This window comes from Oryzias latipes, chromosome 20 (genome assembly GCF_002234675.1).
Source record: "Oryzias latipes chromosome 20, ASM223467v1".
NCBI lineage: Eukaryota > Metazoa > Chordata > Actinopteri > Beloniformes > Adrianichthyidae > Oryzias > Oryzias latipes.
Genome location: NC_019878.2, coordinates 14,686,408 through 14,700,733, shown reverse-complemented (window position 1 = coordinate 14,700,733; position 14,326 = coordinate 14,686,408). Strand labels below are relative to the sequence as shown.

The window sequence follows — 14,326 nt, the reverse complement described above, 5'->3', positions numbered from 1 at the left end:
ATACTTTTTTTTGTTGTACTTTGTGCAGAACTTGTGAGCTTTTGCCAAACAGCTGTCATGAAAATTCAATCATCCCTCGGTTTCTGTAATAAAAAGAGTTTAGAAAGGGGAGGGGGGACCTGAAAGAAGTCCATTCTTCGCCCCTCACCTTTCCCTTCTCCATCCACACGTGCCAGTTGTGTAAGAGAAGTGATTTGCATTCCTTTGGGAAAGATCCGCGGGTTTTGAATGGACCAGAAAACAGAGGAGGAGACAGGAGGAGGAGGAATCCGAAAGATATAAGAGGACTCCGCTTGCTGGACCCCCTTACTTTGCTTTGACACTCCCGATTGTGTTGGCGAAGACGACACAATTGAAGCCATGAGGAACACACTGCTGCAAGTTTTGGCTGCGCTGGCATGCACTCTGGCTGCATGTGCAGAAGTCATGCCTGTTAGTGATTTCAGTCTGGAGAAGGTAAGAGACCTAAAAAAAAAATAGAATTAGAAATGAATTCCTTTATATTGCTTCTTAGTACTCCAATGTGGTCAGAGGTGAGGATCTGAAAATCGTTCTCAGCTATGCTCTGTTGTCTTCTCAGATTGCAGGGAAGTGGTTCATGACTGGATTTGCCACCAACGCTCAGTGGTTTGTCAATCACAAAGACTCTATGAAGATGGGAACTTCTATGCTTGTGCCAACTGAAGGAGGAGACCTGGATATGTCTTACGCCAATCTGAAGTAAGATGCCAATATCTAATACTGCAGTGCTTCCCTTATAGAGAAGTGACACTTGAGTCTGAACACTTTTTTTTCCCCTTCTTTGTGTGTTTGCTCAGTGCTGATGGGACCTGCTGGAGAATGACCCACCTGGCCAAGAAAACCGACACTCCCGGACGCTTCACCTTCCACAGCCAGGGTGAGTGTGAACCGCAAAAGCATGCAGGAAAGGGGAAACAGGAAATTAAATGTATGTTTGCACCTTTATTTTTTATTTTTTTCAGCTTGGAACAATGACAACGACATGCGTTTTGTGGATGTTGTGTATGATGACTACGCTGTGATTCACACCATCAAGACGAAGGAGGGGACATCTGAGATTCTCAACAAGCTTTACAGTAAGTTCCTAAAATGATATACATATGTTTTTTAGAAAAATAGTTTGTAAATAATGCTGAGAGCTGATCGTTGTCTGCAGGTCGCACTCCTGAGGTCAGTGAAGTCCTGCAGCAAAAGTTCACTCAGTTCTCTCTGGACACTGGGATCTTGGCTGACAACATCGCTATCCTCCCAAAGAATGGTATGTTTTCACGCACTCATTTAGGCTTTGGTCTTCTGGTATTTTTGTTTTAATTCATCTTCTTCTTTTTGCCTTTACAGAGGAATGCCCTGAAGCCTAGAGGATGGCACGCGTTCTGCTCTCCAGAGAAGTCCCCTCACTGTGGTGTTTGCTGCTTCACCAAGCTCCTCACAAACTATGATCACTTCTGCAAACCAAAGACTCAGAGATTTGCTTTTCTCCTCAGCTCAATAGAATCATGCAAAATAAACTCAAACCAGTAAACAGAAAAGAAGGTCTTTTTGTAACTGCTGAAATTCTTTGTAGAGTGTTTCTCCTTTTATAAAATCATCAAAAACTATAAATTAAATGATTAAAACAATGTTTTTGAGTGTGCTGTAACCTTATTTACCAAGAAATATACAATCTTAAAGAGGAAGTGGACATTTTCAAAAGCAATTTTTTCTATAAATCGAGATATTTAATCCCATCAGCCAGGACTCCCTTGAAGAAGAGATTCTTAATCTCAATGGGACAATTCCTGGGTAAATAAAGGTTTTAAAATTTTTTTATAAAATCAGTGGATCAAAAAAAAAAAAAAAAAGAACTGTAAGCTTTTTAAAAAGCAAAAAATAAATCTTCTCTTTTCACGCCCAAGATCTAGGAGACTACTTTTTAAGAGATTACTTTTTTAGTTTATTTTTTTTTTCAAAAATAGAGACACTGCTGAGTTGTGTGTTGTTTTAGTATATTTGATTATCAATTTTGTTACTTGGCTAAAATGTATTTAGGTGTCCTACATTTTATGGCCACAAGAGGGCAGTCTATGAAAAACCCACGTGAATTAAAAAAAAAATTCCTTTTAATTATGAATCAAATTGATTTAATATGGACTTTCTTTGTGAGTTATGCTAAAAGATGGAAGATTAAGAAAAATGACATTGTCTATAGTGTAAAGTCAGTTTGACCACTTAATATTATCTACATCTGGATTGACCCTTTTTTAGATACCTAATTTTGTAAACTGTACATGATGATGGAAGTAATGTGTTCAAAAGACAAACTTTATAGATCAAACACTCTTTATTGAACTCAGGAACAAAAAGGGGTTATGGTCATTGCAGATAAACAATTTCTATCAATACCTGTTTATGAGCCCAGATAGATATATATGTAAAAAAAGAAATCAGGCTAACATGTTGGTCTAAATGGGTCTGATTCTAGACAGGGTGAATGGTCTTTGAGGCCTCAGTAGAGGGCAGGCTGAACTCATCAGCCGCCCCAACATCTCTGATATGACTGGCGATGATAACAATGGACGGAATCTCCTCATGTTAAATTGGGGGGCTGTTTGACTAAACTGATATAGAAAAGTCACCACAAAAAGTATAATTGGCAGCTTGTTTGAAGTGTAACACAATGTAAACATAAGGAGAAGCATGGTTTCGTTGGAATATGGCTGTTTATGCAGGACAGCAGTGCAACAGTGGAGCAGAAATAGAATGATGTGGACACGTCTCTCTTGAAATGGACCAAGAGATGTTGAGTCATGCTGGATAAAACATGAGTGTTTGCATCTGTGTGTGTGCGTCACAGAGGGTAGGAGGAAACATCCTGCTTGTTGTGAGGCTCAGCTCTTACAAAACCACATCCGCCCGCCACCTTCAACCCCCAGTCTGTTCTGTGGTTCGAGGGCCGTCTGCTGCTTTCCCTCCCCAAAACAGATCATTCTGAATTGTTAAGTCAAGTTTGGATTGGCATTCAAGGAAAACAGCACCGTGTTAGTCAGGCAGCAAGAGAACACCTGAAAGGACTTCATGAAGCAGCAGCAGTCAAGTTTCAGTTAAGCAGTGTGGGGAAAGGAGACATGATCCTAAAGGCACTGTGGACTTTTAAGCCAATTACTTTCACCTTGTCCCTGGGACGGTTAGGATGTTCACAGATTATTTTTTAGATTCATGCTGCTTCAGGGCCTCCAATGCATTGAAGCAAGAGCATCACCCATATGACGTTCCTCTGGCCTTTGCTTTTCACCCAAATTTGACATACACACACTGATGTATACCATAGACATGTCTGTCCGCAAACAGCACAAAAACCAAACATGAAATATTCAAAAATCGGTCGTAAGACTTCTGTGTTTGGCAAAGAAACAATAAATAAAGATTCTCGCCTTTTTTTCCCGTTAAAAATAAAGAGAATGAAAACAGCTGCCATGGCGATGAGCAAAAATGACCCCAAAGTGTCACAGTTTCCCATCATTCTTTGAGAAACTCCTCCCTGTCTGCGTGGAGAGAATCTCCTATATAACCCACTGTCAGGAGATCTAAACATAAAACTCTGCATATCACAAATTAATACTATAATAGACAGCTGCAATAAACATATGACATTTCTTATAGGTGTTTGGACTCTAAATAAATCTTTAAAGAAAAAAACCCAGCAACACAAAATATTAAATATATACAAATAAACTTTTGGCATCAACAGTCATTTCTGCATCACCACAGTATAAGTGGTATGAATATGAATGTTGACAAATGGTGCAACTGTAGCTTGAAAAAAGAAGTTTGGCTTGTAGATTTGATCATTTTATATAATATTTTTGTTAAAATAGAAAATCAAAATGCATTAGGGACTGGCAATAAATCTTTGCTATCACACCAACCAGCAAGTGTAATATTTTTGTCATGTACAGTATTCAAAGGACTCCTGAAAACTCCCAAGCACGATACAAAGAAGGACAAGCTGGTTAGTGTATACGAGTCACTAACAGCTGTGCTTTATTGAATAAGTGTCCCCCTTTTTTTTCTATTATTCTGAATATAAAAAACAAAACAAAACAAAAAAAATCCGTACACGAGTTTCCAACTTTTCATTGCTTCTGGGAGTCCTACTGAAAAGCCGGCGATCTTTCTTTCCAGTGAGCGGTCTCTTGATTGAACCCCCTCCATGTCTGACGAGCTAAGCAGCTTCCTCTCTGCAGAGTCCCATCACTGCTCGTTAGATGAACCACTCCTTTTTTGATTCGTCGATGGTTTCCGGGTTGTCGGTACCGATGATGGCCGTGTCGGCCGATTCTGCGGCGGACTCCCCGCTGCCCTTGGCCTCGTTGGTGTGGTAGGTGCCTTTGTGGCGGAACATGTAGCGGATCAGGAACACCAGCGTGCACAAGATGGTGAAGATCACTACTGCAATTATTCCTGCAGCACACGACGGACAAAATATGTTAGGGTTTTTACTGCCTTTACTAAACCCTGCCTCTCAGTATTGTCATAGAAATAGTACCTCTATCAGTTTGAAAGTGTAGTTTTCATCAGTTATGTTACAAAATCAAAATAAAAGTTCCCCGTGTTATGTTGGCTATTAAGCCCCATGCGGTAAACAACAACACAACAGTATTTGATACCTCCAATGATGGCAGAGTCTCTGTTGACTCCATCAGGAATGACTCTTTCTTCGTTAAAGGGAAACAGGGCATCTACAAGAAAGCCAGACAACATTTCAATTTTCGTAAAATAAAAACAAGAAAAAATACCTCAAAAAAGTTTCATTTAGACATACATTTTCAGAGCATTTCCATATACATGATCATTTATTGATGAAATCTACTGAAAGGAGGAAAGGGACTTAGACTTGAGTTCCACGAAATTCTTAAATGCAGATACTTGAGACTTGACTTGAGACTCCGACCTCAAGAACTAATGAATTGTTTTTATTTGGTAAATCCTACACATGTGGATAAAACTGTTGGTACCCGTCTGTAAATGAAACAAAAGCTCACAAGGATCACAGAAATAAGTTGAAGCTGACAAAAGTAATAATACATTAAAATGTAATGAAATTGAACCAATGACAGTCAGACATTGCTTTTCAACCATTCTTCAACAGAATTATTTACAAAAATAAAATCACGAAGCACGCCTGGACAAAAATGATAATACCTTTAACTTAATACTTTGTTGCACAACCTTTTGAGGCAATCACTGCAATCAAAGATTTCCTATAACTGTAATGGGACTTCTGCACCTGTTGACAGGTATTTTGGCCCACTCCTCATGAGCAAACTGCTCCAGTTTTCTCAGGTTTGAAGGATTTTCCAGATGTCATGTTTCAGGTTCTTCTGAAGATGCTCAATGGGATTCAGTTCAGGGCTCATAGAAGGCCACTTTAGAATAGTCGAATGTTTTCCTCTGAGCCATCCATGGATGTTTTTAGCTGTGTGTTTTGGGTCGTTGTCCTGTTGCAAGACCCATGACCGGCAACTGAGATGCAGTTTTCTGACGCAGGCCAGCTCTTTTCTCTCTAGAATCTCTTGATTGTCTTGGGATTTCATTGTACCCTGCACAGATTCAAGACACCCTGTGCCAGATGCAGCAAAGCAGCCCCAGAACATAACAGAACCTCCTCGGTAGGGACCGTGTTCTTTTCTCGATACGCTTCATTATTCTGTCTGGACATAGAGCTGATGTGACTTTCCAAAAAGCTCAATTTTTGTCTCATCTTTCTACAGGACATTCTTCCAGTAGCTTTGTGGCTTGTCAACATGTAGTTTGGCAAATTCCAGTCTGGCTTTTTTATGATTTGTTTTCAACAATCGTGTCCTACTTGGTTGTCTTCCATCAAGTAAACTTTGGGTCAAATGATGGATGGTGCAATCTGACACCGATGGCCCTAGACCTTAAAAGTTAATCTTAGAGGTTTTTCTGGGCTCTTTTGTTGTGATCCTTCTTTGATTTTTCATAAATTCTCCCCTTGCGTCCCCGACCAGGGAGATGGACTACAGTCTCATGGATATTAAATTTCTAAATAATATGCGCAACTGTAGTCACAGGAACAACAAGCTGCTTGGGGATGATCTTATAGCCTTTTCCTTTAACATGCTTGTCTATAATTTTCTTTCTAATGTCATGATGAGACAACATTTCCCTTTGCTTCCTCTGGTCCATATTGACTGTGGTACACACCATGACACCAAACAGCACAGTTGCTGCCTGTAGCCCTTCATAGGCCCACTGACTGATTACTGATTGTAGACACCTATGATGCTAATTAGTGAACACATCTTGGATTAACATATCCCTTTGCTCACATTATTTTCAGTCTTTTCTAGAGGTACCATCATTTTTGTCCAGGCCTGTTTCATGATTTTATTTTTGTAAATAATTCTGTTTAAGTATGGTTGAAAAGAGATGCCTGACCTTCATTAGATAAACTTCGTAGAATTTTTAAAATAATGTTACTTTTGTCAGATTCAATTTATTTTTGAGAATAGAGAAATGCCTGTTTGTTTTAGTAATGCCAGTAAAATAGTCACAGTACTGACTTGAAACTACAGCTAAAGACATAAAGCTTGACTTGGCATTAACTTAAATGCAAAGACTTTAACTTTGACTTAAAAAAAGATGCAAATCAGCACCAATCAGAGGAAAACATGCTTTACTCCAGATCATAGCTTTGAGCTAAATTCCATTAAAAGTCCATCACATAAAACAGTACAAAACACCTGTACAGCGGAAATGCATTGCATATTTAAAGTAAATTAAACCAGAAAAAGTTTAAAAGATTGCATTAATAGGACAATTCCTCACGGGTAATGCTGGAATCTGTATTTTTAAAGACATTTCTGTGATAAATACTCAAAATATTTGTAGATTTTTAGTTCTTATAGAAGTTTCTTCAACTCTTTCATTGATTTGAGAAACCAGTTGGTCATATGCTGCTTTGGTTTTGAATAATTCACAGTGATCTGTGAATACTGACTTTTTTTTCCAAAAGATAAAAAAACAAACTTTTTCATATATAGTAGAAATGCCGTTGTATTCCTCATTTAAAAAAAAGAAACACATGTTTGTATTATAATATTATTCTCATAAAAACATTGACATTCATGTCATGGTTTGTTTGAGAAAAACTAAGAGATTTATTATCCCCAATATTTGATGTCTAACAAGACAACTTTAAAGCCGTTTTGTCTATTGAAAGGGATCTTCTGGTAGCCTTTTCTTTAGTGTTCTCTCCATGTATGTAAATAACGGAATCATCTGCATACATGTGAATTTTAATATCACACCGGTGATTGATCTGCAGGGTGAACCAAAATGAACCCCTTTAAGATAAAATTGAAAACATCAACGGGAGTTTACAGCTCTTGGTTTCATCCACATTTTTGCATAAAAAGATCACTATCATAAAAGCACAACTACTTTTGAAAAATTATGATATAAAAAACAGAAATGTTTTCTGTTTTATGCTTATTTCATCTGAAAAATTCCTCTGATTTCACTGCTTTTGAAGCATAGATGATTCCTTTCAGTCATAAAATAAAAGATTGAGATTAAAAAAAAGGAAAGTGTTGTTTTGATCTCAGATAATTCCTTTTTTCAGAAACAAGAAGACATAGAACATTTGGTGCACTCAGACTCGTTAATGGTCTGTCAGCTGCCTGCATTTAATTACACCGGTACACTATCAATAAAGAGAAGCAGAGGAAAACAAAAATCCATCAGTCATCTGACAACGACAGGTGATGAACGCTCTGATTGATTTGACTAAACATTCACTAAATGAAAGTAATAGATAAATAATGAAAGAGGTGAAACTCAGTTGAAATATTTCATTTTGGTAAATGACAAACTAATGTTGCTCTTAGCAAAAAGTAGTACCCTTGAAGTTTTGTTTATGAAGCATACAGCATAAGTATATTATAAAGGTTATATAATATATATTACAGAAGTATGTGTAGTGTAGGAAGTATACTAACTGAATACTTCTTCAGACCAAATTGGAACATTTTAAATTTACAATAGCTTATATGTATAGTAAATAAAAAGTAAACTCAAAGAAGTCTACACTTTCAATGTAGACTACATATATCAAATCAAATCAAATCAAACTTTATTTATAAAGCACTTTTCATATATAAATATAACACAAAGTGCTTTACATTAAAACACAACAAAATATAAAAACAAGCATTGACCATTTAAAAATAAATAAAATAAAAATAAATAAATAAATAGGGCCCCCCTCCCCGTACCTAACCCCCCACTCCTTTCACACCTCCCACCCCCTAAGTGATGGCAAAGGACAATGAGAAATAGGCTGAGCACAAAAACAGGATGCTGGAAACGCTAATAATTGGAACCTCCCCCTCCGTGAACAGCCGCATAGACAGCCAAATGCAGCTTCACAGGCGGGGACCGCTCCACCACAGCTAAGTGGTGATGCAGGTCCCCATCTAGAGCCGCAGTGGCTGAACAGCAGCCGACCCAGAGGGAGGGGCTCCAGCTGAGGAAGCACCGGAAATAAAAATGAGAATAAACAAGTAAACATATTGATAAAAACAATAAAACATTAAAATAAGGTAAATTAAAATAACGCGTTAAAATCAGATTCAAGTTCATAAAACAAGATAAAATGGATAGATAAATAAAATAAAAAGTACATATAAATAAATAACTGAATAAATACATAAAAGTAGTAAAAAATTAGCTAAAAGCCAGGTTAAAAAGATGGGTCTTGAGCCTTTTCTTAAAAGCATTAATGTTCTCTGCGGCTCTCAGGTCCTCCGGCAGACTGTTCCATAAACGGGGACCATAGTGCTGAAATGCAGCTTCTCCATAGGTTTCAGTTTTTACAGTTGGAATGGTTAACAGACCAGTGCCAGAGGATCTCAGGGTCCGCGAGGGTTCATATCTTACTAAAATATCTGATAAATAAGAAGGCGCAAGACCGTTAAGACATTTAAAAACTGTTAAAAGTATCTTAAAATCAATCCTGAAGCATATGGGGAGCCAATGCAGGGATTTCAAAATTGGGGTGATGTGAGCTCGCCTCCTGGTCTTTGTAAGAACTCGTGCAGCAGAGTTCTGGAGAAGCTGAAGGTTCCTAATGTTGGTTTTTGGAAGACCAGAAAGCAGGGCGTTACAGTAATCAACTTTACTCATGATAAAAGCATGCATTAGCATCTCCATATTAGCAAGAGAGAGTAGTGGGCGGACCCTAGCCAGATTTTTGAGATGATAAAAACCAGTTTTAACCACCTGTTTTATATGGGGGATAAAAGTTAGCTTAGAGTCGAAGATAACACCCAGGTTTCTGACTGTTTCTGAATGACTTAATGAAAGTTCCTGTAGCTTCAGAAACTGTTTCTCCCTCTTGGCTTCAGGGCCGATAACTAAAATTTCCGTTTTGTCCAGATATACAGATAGTTTACTTACCGTAAATAGACTGAGGGTGTTTTATTTTTGTTCTGTCTTTTTATCTAATGTAGAGATTTCTGCATTTTGAATTTCAATGGGTTCCCAGGTTTTTTCTTTGAAAATAAACACAATTCCTCAAAAAGTAAAAAAAAAATCTAACTGTTGTACAACAAGTCAACAGTTTTAGCCACTATATTCATATAAATATAATACATAAATATAATCCTTGTATAAATATAAACATTTATTTAAAAGCAAACTGAAACGACAGTACAAAAACTTTTGAGATTGACTTTCAACAATTGCAGAAAATAAAATCAAATAGTGAAAGCATGAGGTTCCCTATAAAAATACAATTGTTACAGAGATAAAAATGGTTTTAAAAACCCTATATACATTTAACGTAAGTTAGTGCATATTTTCCTGCACAATTATGAATAAAATGTTTATGGTTTAATGTCATGGCATAGTTTAGAAATAACAATTGGATCTTTTTTTTCTTTTTATTCTTTCAGCCATTGTGTAGTAATGGATAACATGGACTAAAAGGGTCACAGCATAAACGTCATTTCACTATGGGGATTTTTGTTTTTTCTTACACAGTGGGTGAGCAGTGAGGTAGACGATGGTGCAAGCTCTCACCTGTGTTGTCCAGATGCCAGGGATCTGTTGCAGCAGACATTGGTGGGATGGTGAGAGGTGATGCCCCACAGTTGGACTCCACCAGTTTGCCCTGGTAGGACACAGAGAAGGGGGCTGCTGATTGCGTGTCTTGTTGACCGGCTGTTGCAGCGGCCTGGGTTGCTGCTCTCAGTGCAGACTTGAGAGGGGCTGCTCTGTTGAACTGCACCCGCGACAAACACCCGATAAAACCCGGAGTGTTGTAACGCTCGATGATGACTGGATCTACAAATCCAGTTTCTGAGGAGACATAAAATTAAAAAAATAAAAGTTAAACAAATTAAATTACAAATCAAAAGCCACAAAATTACATCAGATTCTGCTGTTTGGTCAGTTTATAATTTTTAGATTGAAGGGAATAAGTTAAAATCTTAATTTATTTTAATGCAAAGAAAATAAGAAATTGAAACATACAGAAAATAAAAAATAAGGTTTTAAAGTCAAAGATACAAACATTTATTTTATTATTTGATGCACAGTCTCTTAATATAAATAAACAAAAAATATTAAATCTAATCCACACAAAATATATGATATTTATGAGCAAAAAACCCAACTATTGATATACATTCATAATAATCAGCAATAGTATATGTAAAGCAGTAGCCTAAATGAGTGCTGGATGAGCTCTCTGGGTTGTTTTCTATTTTATCCCTCACGGGACACCGTATTTGGACGTCTGTATTACTCTGTGGTGCGAATTCACTCAGTGTTCATTTATGGTTTGGAGGGTAAGCACTGTAGATTGCACCCTCTGCATCCTAGTTGACCGTAAGCAATTGTCATGAGGTTTATGCAAAAAGATATTTGTGTTGAGATATTCAGTTGCCACCTGAAAAGGTTATATTGGAGTTTATTTCATTGTTTAATATGAGCTTGTCAGCTTTTTATTGTTTGCTATGTAGTTATCTATGCACTTTATTTCTATGCTTAGCAGCTAATGAAACACACCACTTAGCTCTTTTTTAGTTCTTTTTAATGCCTTATTTTAAATTTGCATCTACGGTTTTGTGAGTGACCTTAACTGAGAGACAGTGTTCATTTATGGTTTGGAAGGTGGAATTGCCAGCATCAACACCAAATAAACGGTGCGGTCTGAGCCACAACCTTGATCACCGTGTGTCCGATTCCTGCCTCACTGGGTACCCCTAATCAACAACACATAACACAACGCAGAGTCTTCGGGGTAGAGAGGTGTGGATCCTGCCCGAAGTGGGTTACATATATTTATGCATGTCTTTTAGTGATTTACACTTTTATTGTGAAAGTTCAAAATGCTATAACAAAGTTTGATGTCATGAACACTCGTGGCTCTATGTTTTTCTGATATATGGACAAATAATTAACACAAATAAAGCTTAACAGAGCTATCACAGAATTGATAAATGGTATGACTGTATCAACTTCTGCTTTAATTGATCGGGTTAAGGAGGTTGCACTTGACATTTTTAAATTCACTTAAATAACCTGATCTTCCACTTCAGGGGAAAATGGCAAATCTTCAGGACAGGTGGATGAGTTGGCTGGTTTAAAAGGCAAAAAAATTATTTTGGGCATTAACAGGGAACAAATATTTGACCTTTCAGACATTAGCAGGAATTTTAGAACAGAATGATCTTAAATCATAATCCCAGTTTGTGCACAACTACTTTAAAAAGAGTTCCAGTGACGTTTTCCAACCACAGAAAAAGCCCCAAATGCTCAAAGATTTGCAATATTTTCCAGAAAGAATCCTTGACTTAAACAATGCATTGGAAAATAAAAGCTGCACAAACCTGAAAGTCTCACTGTGAACAAAACCCTTTTGGTTTTAAATCTGCACCGCACCCTAAAATAGTTTGCAACAGAAAAAAAGAACTCTGTTTGTGTTGCTCTCTGTGTATGCATGAGCTTATTCACAGACATATTAAATTATAGTGGATGATAGAAGTCTGGCATGCTGGACATGCTTTATGATCACATTCTGTCTCTTTATTTCATTTTGCTTAGTTTAATCACTAATGAATCTATGAGTGTGTTTGTGAGTGCTGCATTATTGGCTTGGCTATAAAAGCATATTTTCCCCCCACTTATTTGCTAAAAAATATTCTTGATTTAAACTCTAAAGCTATTTTTCAACACACAATATTGCTATTTCCTTCGTACGTGGGCAAACTGTCTGTTCTGTAGAAAAATGTGTCTGTTTGAAGTTGATGATGACTAATAGCTTTGGGTGAATGTGCTTGCATGCAGCGGTGTGCAGGGGCCGAGCCCCAAACATGTCGGTGAAGGAGGGACAGAAGGGCCTGACGGGATCACAGCAAACACAGAGAACAGATTACTGATAGTGGAAGGTTTATTAGAGCAGAATATGAGGCTGTGTGTCTCCTTTGTGTGCCTGAACTCGTGCTTATTGGCTTTTGCGTGAACAAGCTCCATGTTTCCAATATGACAGGCTGCTTTGCAGCCAAAGCTGAGTTCATAGCAGATTGTTGGAAAAATGCTGGAACTTTGATTAAGTCTACAGCTGTAGAGGTCTGTGCTAAAAATTAAATATGAAAAATTACACAGTTTTGACAAAAAAAAAACAACAATTTGATAAAACTGCTGAGTTGTCATAACCTTTGTTGCCCACTGCTGCATAAAACCCAATGAGGAATCCCGCTCTACCACAGCCAGATACCACAAATGGTTCATAATCTGTTTTATTACACACCCTAGTGGGTGGAATTTCTAGACTAATCAATAAAACACAGCAAACACAAAAACCACCTCCCTGAGCACTGAAGTGCATTGGAAAAATCCAGACTTTTCCATTTGAGATTTGACTCCAACAATAAAATCGTCCTCAATTTAAAACCTAATATAAACCGTTTGTAATCAGGCTGGACAGAGCACGCACGAACAGATAATGTGCCACCGATGGAGAGACGCCACATGAATAATTCAAAATGGGGGTGCTGAGGAGAAAAGAACCGGCAGTTAGGGGTGTAGGGGTGGATTGCATTCACTGGAAACTGGGGGAGAGGGTGTGGCCGCTCTTCCTGCTAACATGAGAAAAGGTGAGTGGCGGATGAAAGGGAAAGAGGAAGGAAGGAGTGACAGAAGTGTCTGTGGATAGGGCATGTTCAAAAGAAGAGATCAGACAGTTTCCATGGCAACAAATGGAAGTTGATGGGGGGGGGGGTGAGGGGAAAAAGGGGGGTCGTTTGAGGTAATGAAAGTGAAGCATTTGCGATGTGTGAAGTGAATATCAATCCAATTCTAGCCACACCACTTTTTCTAAAGGGAAAGCAATGTTGTGGCATGCAGACAGAAACACGTTAAAATGACTGAGGAGGGGGCCAGGCGAAGACACACATACTGACTCTTTGGAGGCCCTGCCAGCTGAGAAGCAGTTTTAACCTCCTGATGTAAAAATCCTCCTTCAATGCAAAGGTTGAGTGCAGCAGAAGCTAAACATGAACTAAAACTACTTTCATTGTATTAGTTTGGAACTCTTTTGAGCCCTTTGACAATTAAATAAAGTTAAATGCATACAATTAATGGTTAAAAAAGAAGAAAAATAGCTGTTTATATATATATATATATATATATATATATATATATATATATATATATATATATAAACTAGCAGCAGCATCTCCATTCAAAGTTATTTCAATACTAGGATAAAATCCAGAAAACAGATGCAAACCAGCAGGGAAGGAAACAAATCTCAGCACAAACACAGTTTTACTTGTTTCTGCAGATTCTACTTTCAACCCCATCAGAAAATATCTCAGCATAGCATCAAATATGAGTCAATTCAACATGCATTTTTCACTAGTGAGTCACACTTGCTGCAACCTTGACACCAATGCAGATCACTCACAAATGAACACACATGCATGAAACTATAGTTACCTACATGAAGGTTTTTTTGATTTCTGTAAACACAGTTTCAGACAAATCCTCCTCTCCTCCCTCTTCTCTTCTGTCACACCTTCCTCTCTGCAGTGTGGATCTCTGGAAACAGCATCCCAATGACGAGCATCTCTCTCCCTTTTTTATGTTCTCCAACCTTCCTCTATTCCTCCCATTTTCTCTGCAGTGCAGTCCCACCCCCACTCTGACACAGCAGCGAGACAAAACCAGGAACCTGGAGCTTTTGAAGCAGGGATCAGGATTAAAGAAAAATACCCACATATGACAGCACGTCCTT

General features: G+C 37.9%; 2 protein-coding genes across 5 annotated transcripts in view; one reads left to right on the top strand and one right to left on the bottom strand.

Moving 5' to 3' along the window:
• Positions 1-134: 134 nt before the first annotated feature.
• LOC101166755 (lipocalin) lies at positions 135-1,642 on the top strand. Its single transcript, XM_004080993.2, has 6 exons — positions 135-456; positions 581-720; positions 819-898; positions 984-1,097; positions 1,178-1,279; positions 1,360-1,642. The coding sequence occupies exons 1-6, from the start codon at positions 361-363 to the stop codon at positions 1,377-1,379; spliced, it is 552 nt and encodes a 183-aa protein (XP_004081041.1). The 5' UTR covers positions 135-360; the 3' UTR covers positions 1,380-1,642.
• A 680-nt stretch (positions 1,643-2,322) lies between these two features.
• Positions 2,323-14,326, bottom strand: part of cntnap2 (contactin associated protein like 2) — a 364,810-nt gene continuing 352,806 nt past the window's right edge. For all 4 annotated transcript variants that reach the window (XM_020712697.1, XM_020712695.2, XM_011488837.3 and 1 more), the window contains 3 exons: positions 10,105-10,383; positions 4,668-4,739; positions 2,323-4,461 (listed from right to left, as the gene is read on the bottom strand). In XM_020712697.1, the coding sequence (XP_020568356.1) occupies positions 4,262-4,461; positions 4,668-4,739; positions 10,105-10,383 (551 nt within the window). In that variant the 3' untranslated portion in view covers positions 2,323-4,261. The remainder of the gene's footprint in view (positions 4,462-4,667; positions 4,740-10,104; positions 10,384-14,326) is intronic.